Below are 25,179 nucleotides of genomic sequence, written 5' to 3'. Positions count from 1 at the left end.
GGTGGTGCAACATTTTTTAAAAAATGACAGGGGCGTGCAGGAGATGCTCTCGGTGGCCCGCAAAATATCCGGACATTTTAGACATTCGGCAACTGCTTGTCGAAGATCACATGACCAGCTGGTCAAAACACTTAGGAGTAGGGATGTGCGCCGACCCCCGTGTTTTGGTTTTGGATCTGGATCTCCCCTGGTTTTGGAACCGGATTGGTTTTGCCAAAACCTCACCTCAGTGTTTTGTTTTCGGGTTTTGATTTTGGATCTGGATTTTTTCTTAAAAAGTAAAAAAACTGCTAAAATCACATAAAATTGGCCTTTATTTGTTCCTACAGTATCAATAACCTAAATACCATTTATTTCCACTCATTTCCAGTAAATTTTGACCACCTCACAGCTCACAATATTGATTTTTTCATCTAGTTAAAGGGCCAAAATGTTGCATCCAGCTTGCTGGCTCAAAAAACTGATTGATATAATTATTAATAGAGTTGAGGACTGTGCAAAGATGATGGTTGGGATACCCTTGAGGAATGAAGAATTGATAGTTGATAGTTGGTGCAGCACCTGGCTGTAAAATTGATAATAAATTAATTAAAAAACAATTCATTGGTGCAGCCCCTGGCTGTAAAATTGATAATAAGTAAATTAAAAAAACAATTAATTGGGCTGAATAATTAATAATACTAAAAAAATTAATTGGTGCAGCCACTGGCTGTAAAATTGATAATAAATTAATGAAAAAACAATTCACTGGTGCAGCCACGGGCAGAAAAATTAACAATAAAAAGAAATTCATTGGTGCAGCCCCTGGCTGTAAAATAGATAATAAATTACTTAAAAAACAGTTAATTGGTGCAGCCCCGGGCTGAATAATTAATAATAATTTATTTAAATAAGTAAAAAAATATTCATTGGGTGCAGCCCCTGGCTGAATAATTAATAAAAATAAATTAATTGGTGCAGCCCCTGGCTGTAAAATTGACAATAAATTAATTTAAAAACAAATCATTGGTTCCTAAATCAACCATAACATTAATTAAAAATGTCAGGCAGCATTGCCCCAACCAGCTCATAATGAAAAGGGAAAAGGTGCAAGATGAAATAGTCCTTGGGCCCTCCCACCCACCCTTATGTTGTATATGAAACAGGACATTCACAGTTTAACAAACCAATCATTTCAGCGACAAGGACTGCCAATTGTGGCTGAAATTATTGGTTTGTTTGGACCCCCATAAAACAAGCTGCCAATGTGATATGGACATGGAAATGAAAATGATCCCATACACAAACTGGCTTTACATCATAAGTTGTCGTCGTCCTTGTCCTCATCATCCCCATCAGTGTGTACATCCTCTTCTTCACACAATATTAATTCATCCCCGATGGAATCCACCATAGGCTTCTCTGTAATTTTTTTATGTAATTGTTGGTAGAGGTCTTCCTCGTGGAATTTGTAATTCATTTTAATGAACATCGTCTTTTCCATATTTTGAGGAAGTAACCTCCTACGCCGATTACTGACAAGGTTGCCAGCTGCACTGAAAACTCTTTCGGAGTACACACTGGAGGGTGGGCAACTTAAGTAATGCAAATCCAGTTTGTGTATTGGACTCCAGATTGCCTTTTTTTCCTGCCAGTACTGAAAGGGACTGTCTGACATGCCTATTAGGATGTTATCTCAGAAATAGTCCACCACCATTCTGTGAATGGAGACCGTATCACACATAGTCACGGTAGAAGACATGTCACTAGTAGGCAGTTCTCTCAGGCCCGACCAGATGTCATTTTTTGGTGAATGATCGGCATGACCAACAGGCATTCTGTAAGGAAAATTTAGTTTTTTCCTGGCAGCTGCAGAAACTGAAGGAGGAGATTATGGTGTTTCATGTGCGGCTGCAGCTCTTTGCATAGTTTTAGATTTTGGTCTGTTGGAAAAAAAAATCACAAGGTAGGACTTAAACCTAGGATCCAGAATGGTCACCAAAATATATTTTTCAGATTTCAATAGATTGACAACTCTTGGATCCTGGCGAAGTGAATCAAGTGCTTCATCCACCAGTCCGACATACCTTGAGCAATCACTCCGTTTCAGCTCCTCCTTCAGTTTCTCCAGTTGTTTTTGCAAAATTCTGATGAGGGGAATGACCTGACTCAAGCTGGCAGTGTCTGAACTAACTTCACGTGTGGCAAGTTCAAAGGGTTTGAGAACCTTGCACAACACGGAAATTATTCTCCACTACACTTGAGTAAGGTGCATTCCCCCTCCATGGCCTATATCATAGGCCACTGTATAGCCCTGGATGGCCTTTTGTTGTTCCTCCATCCGCTGAAGCATATAGAGGGTAGAATTCCACCGAGTTACTACCTCTGGCTTTAGCTGATGGCAGGGCAAATTTAACAGTACCTGCTGGTCATGCAATCTTTGACAAGCAGTTGCCGAATGTCTAAAATGTCCGGATATTTTGCGGGCCACCGAGAGCATCTCCTGCACGCCCCTGTCATTTTAAAAAAAATGTTGCACCACCAAATTAATTGTGTGAGCAAAACATGGGACGTGTTGGAATTCGCCCCGATGTAATGCTCTCACAATATTGGTGGCATTGTCCGAAATCACAAATCCTGAGGAGAGTCCAAGTGAGGTAAGCCATTTAGCAATGATTTCCCCGAGTTTTTCTAAGAGGTTCTCAGTGGTATGTCTCTTAGTGAAACCAGTTATACAAAGAGTAGCCTGCCTCTGTATCAACTGTCTTTTGGTTAGGGATGTGCAGGCTCGGATAGGTTCGAGTTTGCACGTTGAGTTCGGATTTTTCCCTCCAAAAAAACGGAACTCAGAAAGAGGCTAAACGTCATCTTACATGGACGAACATCATCATTCCTGGACTTTTGACCAGGAATGATGATGTTCGTCCATGTAAGATGACGTTTAGCCTCTTTCTGAGTTCCGTTTTTTTGGAGGGAAAAATCCGAACTCAACGTGCAAACTCGAACCTATCCGAGCCTGCACATCCCTACTTTTGGTAGATGTTGCTGCTGCTGTTGTAGGCTATACACCTACCCAGTGGGCTATCACAGTCATGTAATCCTTAGTTTACCCTGTCCCACTTGTCCACATATCAGTGGTCAAGTGGACAGTGGGTACAACAGCATTTCTGAGGACATTAATAAGGTTTTTTTTAATGTCCTTGTACAGACTTGGAATTGCTGTTCTAGCGAAGTGGAATCTAGAAGGGACCTGGTAGCGAGGATACAGGACCTCAATTAACTGTTGAAAACCCACTGCAGTAATGGCGGATACTGGATGCACATCTAATACCAGCATAGCTGTTATGGCGTCAGTAATCCGCTGTGCAACTGGGTGATTGCTGTCATACTTGTTTGCCCTTGCAAACAATTGTTTGACAGTTAATTGTTTTTTGGAGGATACACTACAAGTAGTCTCCTCCTGGTCCCCTTCTGGGATGAAGATCCACTCACAGCAACAGCAGCAGCAACAGGCATAGTCATCAAGGATCCTTCTAAGGAATCACGGATAGGAGAGGACTCAATCATGCTTCGAATAACAATATTGGATGCAGCACTACTACTCTCGATGATGAATGAGGATAATGATGATGCAGATGCTGGTGTTATAGATCGAAGGCGCTTGGATCCCACGGAGATGGAGCAGGAAGGTGACACTGGACTTGTTACGTTTTGAGTTTTGGAACGTGGCGACATACACTTTGATATTTGATGAACGCGCTCCAAGTGACGTAACAAGGAGGAGGTTCCTAGGTGGTTTAGGTCCCTCCCTCTCCTCCCTCTTGCTTGGCAATGGTTACATATGGCTTGACAACTGTTGTCCGGATTGGGGTGGAAATAATTCCACACGTGAGAAGTGGATTTTTTTGTCTTTTGCCCTACAATGACAACAATGGGCTTTGGCTTTTTCAATCCATGGGCAACAGCTGTTACACAAAGGACATCCTCGGCATCAACATCCTCATCACCAACATTTTCATCATCAACATTCTCATCATCCTTAGCGCCTTCAACTACCATAATATCCTCCTGCTCCATGTGCAATTCCACAGAAGCATCCTTACTGACTACATATGCAATATGTTGACTGCCCTTCCCCACATTTACAGAGGGCACACAAATGTTGGAGCTTGGAGGATCCTCCAGTACACTAGTATTTAGGTCTGGCTCACACATGGCAACCGCGGACATACTTGCACTCTCCTCGGGGATTTGTGATTTCAATTTCTCAGGGCACACAGTTGGTTTTTCCGGCTCTGTCTTGCTCTTCTTAACAACTTTCAATTTTTTAATGGTACCACCACCACTACTACTACAAGCAGAAGGGCTATCAGAACCAGCAGTCATCACAAATAAAGGCCAAGGCCTTATCATTTCCTTGCCATTTTGTGTAGTGAATGGCATATTGCCAATTTTTTGTTTATCTAAAGGCAAATTTTCTTTCAATTGTTTTTTTCTTAAGTTCGGTTAAAGTAGCTTTACCATATCGATGGCGTGACTTAAGCCCTGGGGCATGGGCCTTCATAGAGGATGAGGAAGTTGACGGCTTTGCATCATCACGATGATTGCTGGCAGCTACAACATGTGGTTCTTGGCCTTGCTCTCCTCTCATGTGACAGCCCTCCATATTTTCTGCGGTCTTGAAGCAGTGTCACAAGCACCAATAGTGTAGCCAAGGTGCGGTTACAAAATTCACACGTGCAGTTGTGCGCACACAGAAAAAATATATACAAACGACAATATTTTTTTATTTTTTTCGGGTTCAGAACTTGGGCCCAGAGCACAGATTGATGACGACTGGAGTCGGGCAGCACTAGGTTGCAACTTACGTTGCAGTATCTTGTGCGGGTAAGACTAACATTCACACACAGAAAAAAAATAGACAAAAGACACAATTTTTGGGGGGGGTCCAGAACTTGGGCCCAGAGCACAGATTGATGACTGGACTCAGGCAGCACTAGGTTGCAACTTGCGTTGCTGGCTGTATCTTGTTCTTGTGTGGCTTAGCCTAACACGCATACACACACAGAAAAAAATTAGACAAAAAAATACACTATTTGTTATATTTTTTGGGGGTCCAGAACTTGGGCCGAGAGCACAGATTGATGACGACTGCATTCGGGCAGCACTAGGTTGCAACTTGCGTTGCTGTATCTTGTGCGGGTAAACCTAACACGTACACACAGAAAAAAAATAGACAAAATACACTATATTTTTTTTCAGGTCCAGAACTTGGGCCCAGAGCACAGATTGATGATGACTGGAGTTGGGCAGCACTAGGTTGCAACTTGCATTGCTGGCTGTATCTTGTTCTTGTGCGACTAAGCCTAACATGCACGCACACACAGAGAAAAAAATTTGACACAAAAAAGACGCTACTTTTTAAATTTTTTTCTTCGGGTCCAGAACTTGGACAGATTAATGACAACTGCAGTTGGGCAGCACTAGGTTGCAACTTGCGCTGTTGCTATGTCTTGTGCGGCTAAACCTAACATGCACACACAGAATAAAAATAGACAAAAGACTATTTTTTTTGGGGGGGTTTTAGGGTCCAGAACTTGGGCCCAGAGCACAGATTGATGATGACTGGAGTCGGGCAGCACTAGGTTGCAACATGCGGTGCTGTATCTTGTGGGGCTAAGCCTAACACGCACACACAGAAAAAAAATAGACAATTTTTTTTTTTCGGGTCCAGAATTTTGGGCCCAGAGCACAGATTGATGATGACTGGAATCGGGCAGCAGTAGGTTGCGTTGCTGTATCTTGTGCAGCTAAGCCTAACACGCAAATTCAGAAAAAAAGACAAAAGACGCTATTTTTTTTATTTTTGGGGTCCAGAACTTTGGCCCAGAGCACAGATTGATGATGACTGGAGTCGGGTAGCACTAGGTTGCAACTTGCATTGCTGCTGCATCTTGTGTGGCTAAGCCTAACACGCACACATAGAAAAAAAATAGACAAAAGACACTATTTTTTTTTTTTCGGGTCCAGAACTTGAGCCCAGAGCACAGATTAATGACGGCTGGAGTCGGACAGCACTAGGTTGCAACTTGCGTTGCTGGCTGTATCTTGTTCTTGTCCGGCTAAGCCTAACACGCACACACAGAAATTTTTTTTACAAAAAAAGACACTACTTGTACAACAAATCCAGATGAATTGCGGGGGTGATTTATCAAAGCTTGGAGAGAGGTAAAGTGGAGAGAGATAAAGTACCAACCAATCAGTTCCTAATTGTCATTTTACAGGCTGTTTGAATAATGACAGTTAGGAGCTGATTAAGCTTTGATTAATATCCCCCACAGTTGGGTCTAGGAGCTCTGTTGGTCGTGGGTGCCACGGCTTGGTTGCAGCTTGGCTGCTCAGCGGTCCGTCCAGGTATGCATACTTGCCAACTTAACTGCCCCTTCCTCCAGGTATTGCGTATTGGGTGGCGGGACTATGACGAAGCGATTCAGCACCCCAGATCATAAACTTGTGCACTGTAAGTTTTTGGCTGCGGGGGGTTGCAAACAGCTGGCAGTGGTAAGGGGTATGGTTGCAGGCAGCTAGAGGGGAGTGCAGGAGACTTGCCTTCTTTTCTAGGGCAGCCGGGAGCACCACTCGGCCATTCTCGGAGAGTAGGCAAGTATGCAGGTATGATGAGCTGTGACTGAAAGTTTCTGATGTGTCAGATAGTTGTGGGGACCCAGGCACAGGGCCGGCTCTAGAGGTGTTCGACCAGTGCGATCGAACAGGTGTGCCACCCATAGAAGGCGCACCCCTCCCCAACATCCCGATTTCAGTATTGTACCGCTGTTCCACCCGTGGGGTGAAGTGGCCCGCGAGTGGTGAAATTGGGAGGCTGGGGACCCCCACCGCCGCAGTTGTGCGGCAGTGCCGGAGTCTGAATGGATGCTGCGCGCATTCGTGACAGGAGAGGGCGGGGGGAAGCCCAGCTATTGAGGCTCCCCCCAGCCTGACGTTATTTGGAGGCGCGCCATGCCTAATAACTTCACATAGGGTGTGTGGCCTATGGTAAGTAGGCCACGCCCCCATTTTCGGACGATGTGTGGGCCCACTATAAGGAGCCGGCACAGAGTGCTCCGACCCATGAAGCCAGCACTGCCCATGCAGGATCTCAAAAGCCGCGTACTGGAGGGGGCATGGCCAAAATCCTGGGCCCAGGATAGCAATAGCAATATATACAGGGTGTCCATAATTGAACTATGCAGAGCAGTCTGTAACTCGATCTATTAACCGGTATGTCACCAAATGAGTTAGGAGACTAGGACATGGGAAGCAGGGTTCAGCAGAAAACAATTTTAGTGCAAAAAAAATTCCAATAGGGGTAATATGGTGCAGTATAATGTGAGTGTAGCATGAAAATGGACAGAAAAATTAATAACAAGACTAAACTGTAATGAACGATTACACTAATGATAACACAGTAATATAAATGTTTATTATCAATTTAGTTTAGAACAGTAATTCTGAACATTAGTTTTCACATTGTACAGTGCCATATTCCCCCTATTGGCGACTTTTTGCACCAATTAATTTTCCCACAGAATCCTGTTTCCCATGTCCTAATAAGTCTCCCTACCAAATATGGTGACATTCTGCTTGTTAGACCCAGCTACAGATGGCTCTAGATATGGGAGGTTTAATTATGGCCTGTTTGTGTGTGTGTATATACACAGTATAAACACATGGGTTGGGTATGAAATACCGGCGGTTGACTAGCACGACTAGTAACCTAACCCTATCCCCCCCCTAGCCCACCCTTAGTGGTGCCTAACCCTAACCTCCCCCCCGGTGGTGCCTATCCCTAACCCCCCCTTCCCGCAGCCTAACACTAGGGGGGGTGCCTAACACTAATTTCCCCCCGGAGGTCCCTAAACCTAACCCCCCTTCCCCAGGCTAACGTGCATACTTCCGGCGGTCGGTATCCTGATCCCCTTTGGTATAGTGTCATCTGCATTTTGCTGGGCGGTGGGATTCCGGCATCGGTATATCAGCGCCCAGCATCCCGTCCGCCGGCATATTCACTACATCCCTAAACACACATATACTGTATATTTTAATACATCTATTACAAGATATGTCGACCATAATAAATGTATTTTGTAGAAATGTTCTCCTCTCATTCTTGTTTTATTCATTTTATTTAAGAACAAAAGACAAATATTTTTAGTATAAAGTTAAACACAGAAAAAGTGCAAATATATCCATCTAGACTAGACTACACAAACACAAAGATTGAATTCTCTTTTACATTATTATTATTTTTTTAACATAGTTGAATACTATAAGGTGTATATCCTTTGCCTTCAAAAGAGGACAGGTGGAGGTGTTTCCCAGAGCAACCAATTTCTATCATTTTATAGAATATACTAGATTAATGAATCTGATAGGTTGCAATGGGCAACACCTCCAGGCTCCACCTGTCCATTTCAGAAGGTTTGATACATCTCCCCCACACAGCTGGGCTGCTCTAGTCTCCTCACAGTGGGAGTGGCGCCCAGTGAGTTGCCGTGGGATACCAGACGCTAATATGTTAACGTTGACGTCAAACGTCCAATAGAACGCTAGGTCTCACAAGCCTCTGCCTGATTAACCAATGATAGCGCGCTAATCTACCATCAATTTATATCCGTCCACGTGATTGGTCACCTCCTTAGGCTGTCAGTGTTATGACGTTGAGGTGATGCTGAAAAGGCGTTGTCCTGTTCCCTGGCTGTGATTGGCTCTCTCAGTCTCCGCCCCCGGTATTTAGCGGTGAAGGTGAAAGTGACGGCCGCAGTCGGCGTCTTATCGCTAGTAGGTGTCTGACAGCGTTGTACTCCGCCATGGCCGCCGCGTCCGTCTTCCAAGCAGTTCCCATGGCGCCCCCAGTGGCCGTATTCAAGCTCACCGCGGACTTTCGTATGGACTGTGACCCTGACAAGGTCAACCTGGGCGTGGGAGGTGAGTGAGGGCGACTAGTGGCTGTAGCACTACAAGTCCCAGCATGCTCTCGTAGCCAGACACTGGCAGGGCATGCTGGGACTTATAGTTCTGCACCAGCTGTGGAGACAATACTGTAATAGACTGCATAAAGGCAGAGTGTCCTCATGGGTATCAGCCGACCTTTATATGTATGTATGTATGTATGTATGTATGTATGTATGTGTGTGTGTATGTATATATATATCTATCTATCTCGTATATTACTGTATGGGAGGTGCATGCTGCAACCTGTAGGTGCTGTGAAGGTCTTTGCCTCTCAGCTTATTGCTATGGGGCCTGGTCCTTGTTGAATAGTGCAGGTGATGTTCCAATCACTATGTATCCATCGATGGTGGAAACCAGTTGACGCTGAAAATTTGCTACAATAAAGATGCTGTGCTGCGGTCACCTCTTCTGGGTATCTACAGCTGCATTGAAATAATGGTTTTTCTGGTGAGTGTTGGAAAGAGGCTTTGAATGGAAAAAAAAAAATTTCCATTGAGCTGGGAGCATCGATGGTTGCTAAGTTTTGGCTTATGATGGCCATACCTATCCCATGGGGATAGACAAGTTAAGGTTGAGCAATTTGGGACCTTTTAGTAACCAGTGATTGTTATTCGGTGTGTATACACTGTTGACATTTGTCAAAATAAACCCCACACATGTAAGCAGGTTTGTGTAACACCCGGACCGCTGCGTCCTTGGCAGGAGCCTAGTGGATGGGTCAGCTCTACTTGTGTGACTTTACTAGAAGTGCTGGGACATTTGAGGAGTGATGCCAATATATTGTGTAACTACTGATATTTACCCCTGCAGGGCAGAAAGAACCAGCCTGCCCATGATTTGTTTATGGATTAGGATACAATACATGCTGCACTTTGTCCTTGGAAAATTAATGAGTGTGCAGATTGATCACTCACTAGATGGGGAGATCCGCGTCTGGAAGCGTATAAGGCGGTATTTCTGCTGAAACTTGGAAAACAATATGCCAGGGACGTCACTGAGGGGGCAAAGAGCAGCTACGGGTTCCAGTCTTCAGTTATCAGTTTGCCTTTTTATTACCGTTATCAAGTGAACTGTTTTGCTGGCAGCACGTCTGTTTTATGAACGTGGGTAGGTAGAATGTGTGGGCTGTGTCTGCAGAGCCAGCACTTCTGAACACCGTTATCATGTGGAGCATGGCAAACTCTGATTCATGTCTCTTCTCTAATCCTTTTTTTTTTTTTTTTTGGGGGGGACAAATTGGCTGGGATAAGGTGTCCAAAATTTGTATCTAACCCCCATTGGAGTCCTAATGAGACTGCTTTAGTAATTATCCAAACCTGGTGCAGTAAGAACCAGTAATGTTCATCTGTCTGTCATTGCATTGTATGCCCCTCTGAGGCTGCATCCTGTGGCTCTTCCTGCGTAAGTTGAAGTGATGCCTTTAGTCGTTGGCGGACTCATGCTTGCGGAATGAATGCACTTTCCATATACGTTGTGCCAAATGACAAAAGGGGGTGGTATGAAGTTGCACTTTATCGTGTTACTGGCTATTTTAAGCCTGCTAAGCTTGGTTACAAAATATACAACTGTACTTCTAAGGCATGTGTGGCCTTACTATGCCACCCTGTCTGGGGGAAATGTTTTTACCGCTGCAGTGTGCCACCATTTTTTGGAGAGTGTGGATTCCCTTAGTTCTAGAAGTTGTGTATAGCTGCTGCAACACCTGCGTGCTGGTGACTGGCTGCGTCCTACTAACTGTTTTGGGAGAGTTGCTGAGTCAACCAATCAGGCCTAGATTTTTTCAGGGCCAATAAACAAGGTATATCTGTTCATGTCCAGTTAATTTCTCACCTATTGGCCGTGAGCAGGGACCGATCATCTTGCAGCTGGCAGCTTTTTTAACACAGTGATTTTGCATATTAAGGGCTGGCATCAGGGTATAGCTTTGGGCACAGGGAATAATGGGTTGTCTAAAAGTACAAACAAAATTTACAATAATCTGTTTCCGAAACAACACCATGGTTCATCAGTGGGACAGTTTCCACTATTAGACCTGCACATGCTGGAAGACCCCTTGGGGTTTATGTCAACAAAACAATTGCAAGTAACATCAGTCGAAGTGTGAGTAATGGCAGGTCAATGATGGTAAGACAAATCTGTAAAACCATGCCGTGTTGTGGAAGAGTGGAATAATCTTCCAGCAGAAGTGTTAGAATCTACACTATGGAACGATAAAGCTGCTTGGTGTTGGGGGCACCAAGAGAAGGGGGGGGGTGTACTAATTACCCAGGCCCGGCATTGTCTGAGGGGCCTGGCGAGCTGTGGAGGAGACATGTCCCCCATTTTCAGTCCTTTTGTAGCTGAAGGGGTGTGGTCACACCTTCCTTAATTTGACCATGATCCCTGTCTCTCTCATTCCCACAGTTTGTCTCTCCGGCCCTGCTTGATCTAGACCTAATGTTATCATAAATCCGAGAAAAAGCTAAAACTAAAATAGGGCCTGATGGTTTTTAGGGATAAAAATGGGCTGGCCAAAAAGGGACGTGTGGGTTTCCATTTTCAGCTTCTGTATCTATATTGCATTGTGATTTATAAACAGTATGTTCCTTAATCCACTCTGATAGATAGATGTACTAAAACTTTTAAAAAGGAAAAGTTGATGTGTTGCCCATAGCAACCAATCTGATTCTGGATATCACGTGTCTTGTATACTCAAGAACAGTGAGAGCTAGAATGTGGTTGGTGGTTATAGGCAAAACCTCCACTTTTCTTTTATAGAAGTTTCTGTAAATTTACCCCACGGTGTTCTTGGGTAGCTAATCCATATAACGCTCACATTTTGTTGTTCAGCCTATCGCACAGATGACTCTCTGCCCTGGATCTTGCCAGTGGTGAAAAAAGTGGAGCAGATGATAGCCAATGACCACACGTTAAACCACGAGTACCTGCCGATTCTTGGAATGCCGGAATTCCGCTCCAGTGCTTCCAGGATTGCTCTGGGCAGTGACAGTCCAGCGTTCAAGGAGAATCGGGTAAATTTATTTATTTTTTATTTTTTGGTCTATTTACTCCTACATTATATTGATGCTCTTGGACCGGTTAGTTTGCAAAATGTAAATTATTCTGGTTCGTATGTGTTTAACTGTTCTGCTGTTATTAGAAGGGATATTTTTCGGACAATTAAATATAGCGATTTATGACGATAAACCCTGTTTGTATTTAATATACATTTTAGTTGTTGTGGTGCTATAAAAAATAAATTGCAAATAGATTAAGGATTTTTTATTTTGCAATAATAGAATTCCACTTGAATGTAGATGAAATTACACAAGCTACAGGACATGTCTAGGCTGTCTTACAGATGAGGTTACACAGAATCCCCCCTTTGGTTAAGATGCGCGTTTCAAAGGGGTCGGGTATGGGATGCTGGGGTTTGGGATTCCGGTGGTCAGAATTCCTAATGCTGGCGTCCTGACAGAGTTAGAATACCAGCACTTTGTTGGTCTGTATCCTAACCCTCCCCGGCGCCTATTTCCCCCATTAGTGCCTAACTCTAACCTCCCCCTCCCCGCACCCTAACCCTCCCCCTAGTGCCTAACACTAACCCCTAACCCTGCTACTTGCCTTCGAGATTCTGGCGGTCGGGATGCAGGCGCCAGGATTCAGACCGCTGGAATCCCAGGGGATTGGGAGGGTTAGGTTTAGGACACACCGGTTTAGGGTGCGGACGGGGGAGGTTAGGTTTAGGATTCATGGGGGGAGGTTAAGTTTAGGCACTAAAGGGGGACTGTTGGGGTTAGGCAGCGGAGAGGGGGAGGATTAGGATACTAACCGACAGGTGTTGGTATCCTAACCCTGTCGAGATGCCGTCGTCTGAATTTTGACTGCCAGGACCCCGAGCGCCGACATCCCGTACCCAACCCCTTAAGGTGCCCACACACATACCGACTTTTCATCCAATTTGGCAGATTTCAACGAATCGTGACGACAGATCATGTAAAAAATGGCCAAATTGTGAGTTTCTACTCTTGATCACGATGCCGATGCGCGTCCCCGCTCGTCGTACCTTGCATCTTCAGATCTGCCGTGCTGTAGGGCAGATTAGCCAATCTGGGATACAATGCACTGGCTGCAAGATAGATCTTTAGTCAGATTGGACATTTTTAACTCCAAATCGTGCCTGGGGAGAGTTCAGGTGAAATCGTGTACATCGGCTGATTGGGAGCAAGTCGGTATGTGTGTGGGCACCTTTTAGAAACAGTGCAGTTACTTAAGGATATGCTTTTCTTCATCTGTGGCTGGGCAGAGTGGGAAAAATTCTGGACAACTGCATAATTCTGGATAAGGTTCTGGAAAACTTTTGTTGTAAAGTGAACATGTTCTTCATATTGATACTTCTCAAGCAGAGTTAGTGTTCATTCTAGCACCCTGCAGCTGTCACAGCCCGTGCAGTTCTTCTTTCCTGCCTGGGATGTTGCTCTCTGCTCTGGTGCTTCCAGCACACTGGTCTATATTTCAGCAGTTTGTTGCATCAGCTGTTTGCTAGAAGCACAGGAGCAGAGAGACACCCCAGGCAGGAAAGAGGAACTTGTATGTATTCCCTTAAAAAAGAACAAGGCTGCACCCTAAGTAATAATATGGCAAGAAAGTGTATTCAAAACATCAACGTATCTAAGTCCTTATAAACTTAGAAGTTTGATTACACTTGTGGTGACTCATCCTCAAGAAAGTTGAATAGTAGTTGCCACCACCAGCAGGCTCCTTCACCTGGCACCTGTGGGTACACACTGGGCGATATTACTGAGCGACTGCACGATTACGACATCGTAATCGTGCAATCGCTCAGTAATCGTGCACTCTTATGTCGGAAACGACCACCTATGCGCACTCCCGCTGGTCGTTTCCAACATTGTCCATCGCCTGAACATGCAGCACAATCTGACGACCACGTCAGGTTGCTGTATGTTGGGGAATGGGGGAGAGAGCCCGGCGCTGAACGATATCGTTAATGATATCGTTCAGCGGCTGTGCTCAATGTCATGAACGACATGGAGCACACCCTGCCGGGGACACACTACACGATATCGCCCAGGGAGCATATCGTGTAGTGTGTACGCACCATAACTGCTCACTTCTGGCTGCTGTGTTCAGCAGCTGCAGCTTTTTTGTATTGCTGGTGACTGGCTGTTTCCCTGACCTCTTACTCAGGACCAGGACTGCCATGTAGCAGGGATTAGCATTGCCTCATGATGCCAGACTCAACACAGGACAGCTGGATGGCGGATTACAGTGGTAGTTCTAGTTCTTCTCTGTGTAGATTACAGGATCTCTGTAGATTATCATCTTTAGGAAGAGAAGCGTTTATTATTCAAATGCAGCTCTTAAAAGAGCTGTTTTCACATCACTGAAAGATCATGACACACAGAATACAGGAACATGTGCTTTTTATGTAGAGCTATAGGCTGATTCCACCCTGCCATAAATTCAGAAATACTGGAGCGACACTAGTGGGTGACGTGATCGGAGCGGCCAATCTGGGAGAGGGGTGGACTGCACTGAGCCATCCAATCAAAACTCCATTTGACTGCGCAATAGATGAGATTTCCTGCATTTATCCTGTTACTCATGCAGACCGAGCTCTCCTCTTACAAATAGAGCTTTAAACACAGTGATGTTACATATTAGTGGTTGTCTTCAGTGTATGTGGGGCACAGGGAACAATTGGTGGTCTAAAATATATGTTTAGACACTATATACATTAATCTATGGTTCGTTATTGGGACAGTTTCCTCTGCTAGGCTTAACACACTCAGGCTGAGTCCCTGAAGTCTATTGGTAGTCCTTTTAGCTATAGAATGCAGATGTCAAGGTGATACCTTCCGCCTATCTGGCTCAGGACAGATCCTTCATTATCGAGCAGAATTCTCTCACAGGATCACACAGACCTGTTCCTTATCATACATGGCAGTACAGTAATGTTCTGTATTTACAATAATATGCTGTACACGATATAAATTAATGTTATTCCTTCCTAATTGGGGGGGTGGTGGTTCCAACAACAATCTGGAATATACCTGGAATATGACTGTTCCTAGCTTGTTTTGCGGCTATCTTTAATTCTATCTGTCTTTTCTGTTTGAAGGTAGGCAGCGTCCAGTCTCTCGGTGGCACTGGGGCACTACGCATTGGAGCAGAGTTCTTAAGGCGTTGGTACAATGGAACCAATAACACTGCAACCCCCATCTGCATCTCTTCTCCTTCCTGGGGTGAGACGTGTGTACATTTGCTGTAAGATCTCACATCAGGACACAAATAGTTTCTTATTCTGTGTATCTCTACTAATAAAGAAGTTTACAGTCTGACTTTTAGATCTAAGCTCTACATAAGGAGAGACTGTAGTGTTTTCTGGACATTTATTTGTAGGTGGGATAGTACAGTTTCTGGGCCTGATTCAGCACTGATTGTAATTGCGATCGCAGCTGCGTAATCGCATGCAATGTAGCTGCGAAAATATGCTAATATCTGACACCGCTCAGCCAGATTAGACGCCCACTGCTGCTTTCTCACATCCGTTAATACCTCGCAGTCCTGCGTACACATCGGCCTGTCACGCACAATTACAGCTGCTCTGACCCGTCGCAGATTTTACAAGTCTCATCACTTGTAGTGAGTACTCAGGCTGTGTATTCCATCACAGGGGCTAATTTAGGCACGCCCATAACTGACACACACCCACATTTCTCCGACCACTCCCCCGTCACCACTCACTTTGCGATGGATTCCTATCTGCGTGCGTGATTGCAGTGCGCAACAATCGGCCGATCGGCGTACGAGGTTGCAATTGCGGTTCATGCTGAATCAGGCCTTCTGTCCCTTTTTGACCGAACTAGATTTACTGTAATGCATGTTGAGTATTTATGAATATTTCATATTTGTGTTTTTAGTAGTTGCTTGAAATATCACAATTGTAACTATTCTTGGAGAAAGTATCCTTTGCCGAAACGAGTGCATGCGCCAACCAGAAATAGCAGTTGCCTTTAGCGGTCTTTCATACAGAGTTTTGGAAAACACCAGCATGTAATTTAATAAAGCACTAATGTGCGTTTTATTGGCCGAGCCAATTGGTAACAATAAAGTTTTACATGTTCATGGGATGATTTTACTTTGCACCTGAAATGTTGCAGTTTGTGAAATGCGATTCTCATTAAAATGCTTATTGTATATATGTATGGAAGAATAATTTGTCTAGTCCTAAACATGTGCATGTATACTTAAACATCACAGAATACTACAATAATGGCATTCCTATAATATGGAGTCCTGATTATGTAAATATAGATTGCGTAACAGGAAAGCAATGTCTGCCAGGATATGAGATCTAGTGTAACATTAGATGTTTTCATACTGGATCATTAGTATCCTAGCGTAGTGCCCAGCTTATGCTTAAGTTATTTATCTGAGATTTGATATGAGCCTTTTGTATACTGTTATATTCTTACACATTTTCCTTGTATCCTGGGTACAGAAAACCATAACGCTGTGTTTATTGATGCTGGCTTTAAGGATATCAGGGCATATCATTACTGGGATGCTGCTAAACGAGGACTCGACCTTCAGGGGCTGTTGGAAGACTTAGAGGTGAGCCTGAATCAGTTTTGACCTTTTTAAGGGTGAAAAAGTTAAATCTTAAGATGCTAGTTGTCATTTGCAGACTCATTCGTACGGCCCACTGTCTGGATTACACAGCTAGTGCAGCAGTCTATATTGTTAGAGTACATTGTCTTAAGTCTGTAATCTAAGACTTGGCCTGTCATTCACATGTTTGCAGGATGTCTTTATCTTGCCCATCAGATTCCATCTCATATGGTAACACCGATAAATAATGCATAAATTACAATTATACATCTTGAACACTGAGAAATCATGTTATGTGCTAGGCAAGTTTAATGCTTAGGGGTAAATTTATTAAGCTGGGAGTTCTATTAAGAAGTGATGTTGCCCATAGCAACCAATCAGATTCTACTTCTCATTTTTCTAGCACCTTCTAGAAGATAATACTTGGAATCTGGTTGCTATGGGCAACATCACTTCTTAATAGAACTCTCATCTTAGTAAATTTACCCCATAGAGTATTTTTCCTATAACTGAAACAGCGAGGACTTGCCTTAGGCAACATCAAGTAATAGACTTGCAAATGGATGGTGTGTGTGTATTCTATCTGCCCTTTATATAATCTACAGGATAAGCTTCATTCTGATCTCTCTGCTATAGAATATAACCCTTAATAATAGAATTGTCTGCTGTAAGTAAGTGTTTTATATGACCATAGTACCTATTCCTGTTGTGGTTTTACCCCTATGCATCCATACAGAACGCCCCGGAGTACTCCATCTTTGTGTTGCACGCTTGTGCTCACAATCCTACTGGTACAGACCCCACCCCGGACCAGTGGAAGCAGATAGCCGATGTCATGAAGGTAAGCAGGGAGAAAACGCACGTTTGTTTTAAGTAATGATGAAGAAAATAATCTGGTGCTCTCTCAAACCATTCTTTGTAGTTCCGAACTCCACCACATCAGTCATCTATGACTATATGATATACAGGACCTCATTCAGAGTCGGTCGAAGCGGTCGTACGCCACAGATGTTCGCTATACTGCGCATGCGTAAAGTTCGCAATGCGTGTGTGCAAACTAGCCGCTACGATCAGAAATGTATCTCTCCTTGAACACAGCCAGGTCGGTAGTTTGAGTGACATATTGAGGCGTTTGTGGGTGGTAACAGGGGAAGGTGCTTGAAAACGGGGGAGTGGAGATCCGAACGCAGGCGTGCCTAATTATGCGAACGGTGTTTTATGGGAGTGCATACGGTTTATGGGAGTGCATAATTAACAAAGTAGCGTCATGGCACATGTGACATGGGAGGTTTTTACACTGACATGATCGTAGAGCTTAAGAGAGGGTATGGTCAACCTTAAGCTCTACGACCAGTTCCGATAGTTCCCGATGGTCTCGATTAATCCTTATATGCCCGGAGATGACGTGTAATGCGTACGAGAAGGGGGCATATTTTTTTGTCTTCCGGTCGCTTTCTCCCCTTGGTCGGCCAGCTACCGATCCGAACTTGGGGACGCAACTTGCGAGGGAATCATTTGCATATCCGGCCCCTTTTCCCATACGACCGAGCGGCCGCTTCGACCGACTCTGAATGAGGTCCACAGTATGTAGAAACTGAGATCACCGAACATTTCAGAGGTGGTAGTAAAACCTTTCTTTTATTAATACTACAAACCTAACATTCTGTTTTCCTTCTAAACAAGAGTCATTTATTGCTACTTAAACTAATACTGTTTATAAACCAACCTTAATCTAGAAGAGGATGGTGGACTGTACTTTACCTTTCTTTCATTGTCATAAAAGGTCGGGTTAATCACAAAAAAAAAACTTTCTGGTGTCTCCCTGGATGCTGCCATGATTATGTGAAAGCCTGATGCACATGCCTAGAGTGTGTGTTTATGGAGTTCACCCTGGCAGTTTCCATTCAGGAGAGCGAAAGTGATGCATACAGTATAAGATGCTCACCACTATCACGTATAAGACTAAGATACCTTCTAAATGAGTTTCAAAATAAGTGTTCTTGTCTGAACAACTTTATTTACTTCCACATGTAAGTAAACTCTCCCCGATCACTTTCTGGGATTATGACTGTTTCTTTGTGGCACTCTCTGTCCATTATCGTGGCTGATTTCTGCTCGCAGCCCCCATAGGCTGTGAGTAGAAATTCTGCTAGACCTATATCCTGGGAAGCTGCCGGTAGCTGTCCTGGGGGCAGCTCACAGGTAATTAAATCCGGCCCTTAGTGATGCTAATATAACAATATTTTGTAACACAGATCTGGTTTTCAAATAGACACTTGTGCCTGTGATGAGTGTAGCATTCTCCATGGAAACAAAAGGCCTCTGTCCCAGTGGATGTCTAAAGCTCAGTACCACAGTAGGGAAACAGGACAGTGACTGATGTATTAATTTTGTTGCATCCACAGACAGTATTCATGGCATCATGTTTTTAAAAGTAAGCCCAGTTTGAAATTGTTTTTAATAAAAAATACTATTAAAAAAGGAACCATAACTTGGTGCTTTTTTTTTTTTTAATTAATTTTAATAGGTTTGATGGGAGAATGTCGGTGAATAGGGTCTCACTATAATGGGTTCTACTGCAAATCTGCTTATTGCTTGTATTGGTCTTCATTCTAGTACCCTGCACCTGTCAACACTTACAGTTCCTCTTTCCTGTCTGGGATGTTGCTATCTGCTCTGGTGCTTCTAGCACTCAGCTGATGCATCAAACTGCTAAGATACAAACCAGAGTGTGCTAGAAGCTCCAGAGCAGAGAGCGACACCCAAGACAGGAAATAGGAACTGCATAGGTTGTGACCGGTGCAGGGTGCTAGAATGAACACTATGTATAATGGGTCGTTGCTGGTGTTAATACCCTCTCTTGTCCATCTCCTTTATAGAGGCGCTATCTCTTCCCATTCTTTGACTCTGCCTATCAAGGATTTGCCTCTGGAAACCTAGACAAGGACGCCTGGGCTGTGCGCTACTTTGTGTCTCAGGGATTTGAGCTGTTCTGTGCTCAGTCATTTTCCAAAAACTTTGGTCTATACAGTGAGTATCACAACATCATAATGTAGGAGCCCATTTTATCAGTACGTGTTTTACAGGGGAACTATTTCTATTTAAGAATCGCATGTTAACATCTTGCTATACCTTCACATAACTAACCCATTCATTGATCCTCACTATTAGAACTAAAAGATTTGATTACAAATATCCTTTTAAGTCCTGCACTGATCATTCTTTCATACAAGTATTTTGTGGGCCCTAACTAAACTCATCCCATTGCTGCTATTATAACGTCTTCTGCCCGCAGATGAGAGAGTGGGGAACCTGACCGTTGTGAGCAGAGACGGCGATAGTGTTGAACGTGTCCTATCTCAGATGGAGAAGATTGTGCGTACGACCTGGTCAAACCCCCCATCGCAGGGAGCGCGCATCGTCGCAACCACCCTCAACACTCCTGAGCTGTTTGACGAATGGTAAGAAGGAAATCTCTTATGGATCATATGAGGTTGGTCAATTTCAGGGCTGTTCAGTGTAATAAGAAAACAGAAGTGCTAATAGTTAATGAATGTAAGCAGAGCTACAGGGGAGATCTATACCTACAGTGCTGGCTTTACATAAATCAGTTCTTAGTTTGCAGTATTACATGTAAAGGCTCCAGGAACTTATTACACAATAATGTAAGCGAGGTGCATTTTGTATGAGGTTCTATAATGGGGTTGGAGGTGGGTTCGGGGCATTTGTTTTTTCCCCCATGCACACCAAATATAATTTTAGCATATCAACAGAAGGGGAGGCTCTCTGAGCCTAGCATGGAAAATGAAAGGCCAATACTGTTTATATATATATCCATGGTGAATAAAGTTAATAAAAAAAAAAAAAACCTCGGTCAGTTTTTTGCTATATTCGAGATCTTGCCTTGACTTTGTCTGAGATACTGTATTGCAGACAGGGATGGACTGGGGCTGTAGATCAGCCCTGGCAGGCCGCCCACCTTAGGCGCTCGCGAAGGGGGCCCACCCCCGTCTCTTCCCGGCCGAATAGAGCTCACTGGCCCATCACTGCCACCACCCCTTTCGTCTCCCAGAGCTCATCATGAATCTGGCGACAGGGGGTGGAGGGTGGGGACATTTCCGCCCTTCTTGAGCTGGCCCTGAGGCCATCGGCCTTTTTGGCATTTGCCAGAAGTGCCAGATGGCCAATCCGGCCCTGATTGCAGAACCTCTAATGTTTCCTGGGAAGGACTACAGGGCAGAATATCTGCTACTATAAAGAGAGAGGGCTACGCTAGGTTGAAAGTTGTAGCATCTTGAATTGAGCAAAGCGGGGGTCACACAGTGAGAGTATCGTTGAAAAGGTTATGAAGTTGCTGATATGAAGGCACCAGGAGTCCCAGACTTTATGGCAGTGCATCGTAGAGTAGACTAGTTATGTACGGCTGCTTGCCAAATTCTGTTGGCAAACTCATTCATGTATACAGTAGTTGGGCTGATTTCTTCCAGTCACTGTCAATGTGGAGCTGGTCTGTGCTACAAATACAGGGAACCAGTTTGCCGGGAGATTTGTGAAGTGATCTAGTCGGTTGGCCAAGAGCAGTGGTGCTCAATTCTAGTCCCCAAGTACCCCCAACAGGTCATGTTATCAGGATTCGATCTGTGGAAATGAGTGAGATAAATATTAACCCAGGAAAAAAAACAGATGTGACCTTTTTTTACTGTTTCAGTCACGCCAAATAGCTCCTCCCAGGTCTGCGCCGAGTGTCTTTTCCACTTCAAAAATGTCTTATTCGCATAATTAAAACATAGAAGTGACTGACCACTGGGGCGTGCAACATTTGTACACCTGTGCCTGAATGTGTAAAAGGGCTCCGATGTGCGTAACCGCCGCATTCCCCATGCTCATTGTGCTTCATCTGCAACCTTCTACTTGCGTAAAACCATTTTCTGTGTGGTAAATGTTGCAGCGTCACATCTCTGGTACACTGTGAGCAGCTTTCCACTATATTTACGATGCGACTAATGCTGGACATGCACTGTCAGATAAAATGACTGACAGACCATTTATCTGGCAGCCTGTAACCCATGAGATAGGAAGGCCATACACTGAGGTGTCACTGTATGTCCACATGCTATCTGGCTTCCTCCCATGGGGAGGAGAGGTTTCCCTGATCCTACCTTGAGAATGAACAGAGAAATGTTGGTCACTCAGCCCGGGGCAGCATTTTCTGCCCGATGTGGCTGACTTGCATCTCACAAATGACTGCGTCTGTCAGACATGGTGTATGATTCGGCGTGGCCAGTGGCAGAACTGTACAGTGATATGGCCGATCTTCTGATATCTGGCACATCGGCCAGATAATTGTACAATGTATGCCCAGAATCAGATACAAAACTTAAAGAAAATACGTTCCGCTACTCATCTCAGTCTACATCATGTCAGACGTCTCATGCTATATGACATATGGACACACAGTAAGGTGAGGACACATCTGTAGAATTAGGTGTGGTATACAAGGTTGACCTAATGTTGATATGCAGCGTGTCAAAATTCACAAGACCACTGATAGCTAGAATTTGTTTGGTTGCTATGGGCAACGCTTCCACTTGCCCTATTAAGGTTTGGTAAATCTCCCCCTTTGTGTTGTATGTTTTTGTCTTCTGCTCATCTAGGAGGGACAATGTGAAGACCATGGCGGAGCGGGTGCTGTCCATGAGGGCCGAACTTAAATCTAGATTGGAAGCTCTCAACACGCCGGGAACCTGGAAACATATTGTGGAACAGATAGGGATGTTCAGTTTCACCGGCCTTAATCGTAAGTGTAAAACCGTGTAAGATGGACCTCCTTCCATTAATATTGGTGGCTTCACCTTAACCATCCCCAACTCAGAACCAGACCATGTCATGAATCGGGCCCAATGTTATACCTGCTCAACCCACCGTCTTGATAACAGTGAGACTTTACCCTGGAAATAAATATATATATATATATATATATATATATTTTATAGGGATGAGCTGGTGGATGTAAACCTGGTATCCTTTTCAGTATTTCTGTTGTCTAACATCTACACTTTGCCTATTTGCAGCCAAGCAAGTGGAGTACCTTATTAAGAACAAGCATATATATCTGATGGCCAGTGGGCGAATCAACATGTGTGGTCTAACGACGAAGAACATTGACTACGTAGCCAAGTCTATTTATGAAGCCGTCACCAAGATCCAGTAAAGAGAGCAGATGTTTATGGTGAATAGTGTTATTAGAATTGTGATGTGTTCTGTCACACCCCCATGCTCACAATTAAGACCTCAAATGTTTTTGTTTTTTAAATTGTATTTTTCTTCATGGCTTTATTTAAACGGAACAAACGATTGCAGGGAGACTTGTTACATGTGAGCAACAGCTGAAATAACGTGCACTACCTATCTCAGGCTCCACGTCATGTCTGCAGTGCGGTGCTCCGGGTCTCCTCAGCTGGCCAGAGCAGGTGCTGGTTCCACACCAGGGATACTCTCTCCTCTGTGGTTAGATGAGGAAACCCTGAGCCCTGAAATGCTGAGGCTGTGTTCAATGACCACTTTAAAACCCACCTAAGCACAGGCCTTGTAGGCTTCCCTAGAGTGCAGATATGTTTTTGTGTTAGCGGGCTGTAGATATCACTCGGCATGTGCAATATTTTGTGGCTTTTCCACTGTTGAGTGCTTTGTTTCTGCCCATAGTGCACACAGCAGGCTGCGGCAGCCGGTCTCAATCTGCGGATGGCACATTAGGTAGGCGCTGTGTTTCGTCAGTAAAAGTCTATACTTTAGCCCGAGGCTATATTTCACTAAAAGTATAAACTGACCCACTGCATGTGCTGGAAATTGCAGACACATTATCGACAAATATCTGTGCCGGTTTAGTTCAAGGCCCACACATGAGTGGGTGCTTATGCCAGACCTGTATAATGTACATGTCGCCATGGCTTGGAAATGTACCATTAAGCGACCCTTACCCGTTATTACAGACCATCTGCTCTATAAATGCTGTGTGCTCTAGGCACAGACAAAGCGGGTTTTGCACACTGTAATAAAGGAGACCTGCACCTGCACTCTAGTCATTTGTGTAAGACTGCCCTAATTATTACACAGGTTAGTGGGGTATGTTACAGGCTTCTGGTGGGCAGCCCTTTATTCTTAGTGCTGATTTGACTTTACTGCTCCCCTCTTGCTGTGTGACACTGCAACACATGACCGGGATACAGCCGCCCGCAGCCCGCTGCATGGTGTAACACTAATAGCCAAAAATCACCGTCTTAAAATAAAAACTTGTTGGAAAATGATAAATATTGTAACCTAATTTATCAAACTGAGAAATAAATTCAATTAAATGGAGTTTTTGCATTTTTCTTTTTTTTTCTTTTCCTACTCTAAACTAATTAGCCGGACATAATGTTCAGGTGAATTTATTTAGAACCAGTGTTCAATTGTTTTTATTAAGTGGATTCTACCAAAGGCGTGACCAAAACGATCCCTGCAATCTTGCTGTGCGCCCATTGGTACTATACAAGGTGGTATTAAATGACAACCGAACCTAAAATAACAAATACAATTTGCTAACAACTATATGCCCAAGTACACAGGCACAAAGTACTTGCTCGATCATTACAATACTGCTAAGTGCTCCAATAACCACTATCAGGCTATCCATATGGACATGAAAGAAGCAGAAGTGTGAGCAATCCTGGCCTCCTTGTGGCTCCCTGCAGGCAGTACATTCAATTTACACTTTATATAAAAGTACTCTTATGCCTGAGCCGTAGATAAAGGCTGGCTGATAAAAGGACTGGCATACTGGAAGATACAGTTGCATGCAATGTCAAATATCTTGAAAAGGGAAGACCATCTAAAGCACAAGTGTCATTAATAGATGTAAAATAGGGCTTTGAATGTGGTGAATGGGAATGTCGCTGCAGGTAACCCTATTTCCTTTACCTATCTGGGTGACCTTGGTATACCTTAAGCTTAAGTAGGGGGTGCTGTTCTAGGAGTAAGCACATCAATCCAACTAAACTAGTTTGCAACTTCTCTCCCACCCTCTACATCCGCTTCGCAACTATTTTTGGAGTGCGGCTATGCCTGTGATTGCCCCTTTGTACGTAGTCAAACTGGCTCCGACAGCTTACTTACGACGGACATTCTGAGTTACCATAGGTGTGCAGGAGCAGCTTCACACTTTGTTTATTTTACCAGTTGTGGAGTTTTCCTTGAGAACTCTGCTGGAGAGGGTGTGTAGGAGCACTTTTCAGCAGACTCTCCGGCACCCGTCCCTGCCTCTCCTGGCTATGTCACCAGAGTTTTTGGTGACTGGCTTCCTCCTTGCTCCAGCTGCTTATGCCATTTGACCAGGGCTACGGGTACTTGCTGTGCTTGAGACGAGGCTTGCATGCCAGGGAGAGGGTCAATTTGAATTCTGCTACGACACTTTATCAGTGGTAGTTTGTGCACTGACTTACTGTAATCTGCCACAATGTTGTCTCTAGTTACGATCTCCATTTTAATAGCTTGAGTGTCTGTCTGGGTCATATGTTATGTCATGTTACACTCTCCATG

The 25,179-nt window shown here is 44.1% G+C and overlaps 1 protein-coding gene across 1 annotated transcript; it reads left to right on the top strand.

Annotated features, from left to right (window-relative positions):
• The first annotated feature begins 8,752 nt into the window (after window positions 1-8,752).
• GOT1 (glutamic-oxaloacetic transaminase 1) lies at window positions 8,753-23,961 on the top strand. Its single transcript, XM_088482767.1, has 9 exons — window positions 8,753-8,964; window positions 11,821-12,002; window positions 15,113-15,236; window positions 16,496-16,608; window positions 17,342-17,446; window positions 19,485-19,635; window positions 19,901-20,066; window positions 22,260-22,402; window positions 22,677-23,961. Exons 1-9 carry the CDS (start codon window positions 8,847-8,849, stop codon window positions 22,814-22,816), a joined length of 1,242 nt encoding a protein of 413 aa, XP_088338893.1. The 5' UTR covers window positions 8,753-8,846; the 3' UTR covers window positions 22,817-23,961.
• The last annotated feature ends 1,218 nt before the right edge of the window (window positions 23,962-25,179 follow it).

The sequence above is a fragment of the Taudactylus pleione genome, unplaced genomic scaffold (assembly GCF_031769625.1).
Source record: "Taudactylus pleione unplaced genomic scaffold, aTauple2 ptg000292l, whole genome shotgun sequence".
Taxonomy (NCBI): Eukaryota; Metazoa; Chordata; class Amphibia; order Anura; family Myobatrachidae; genus Taudactylus; species Taudactylus pleione.
Note: the sequence above shows the minus strand (reverse complement) of the source record. Positions and strands in the feature narration are given on the sequence as shown.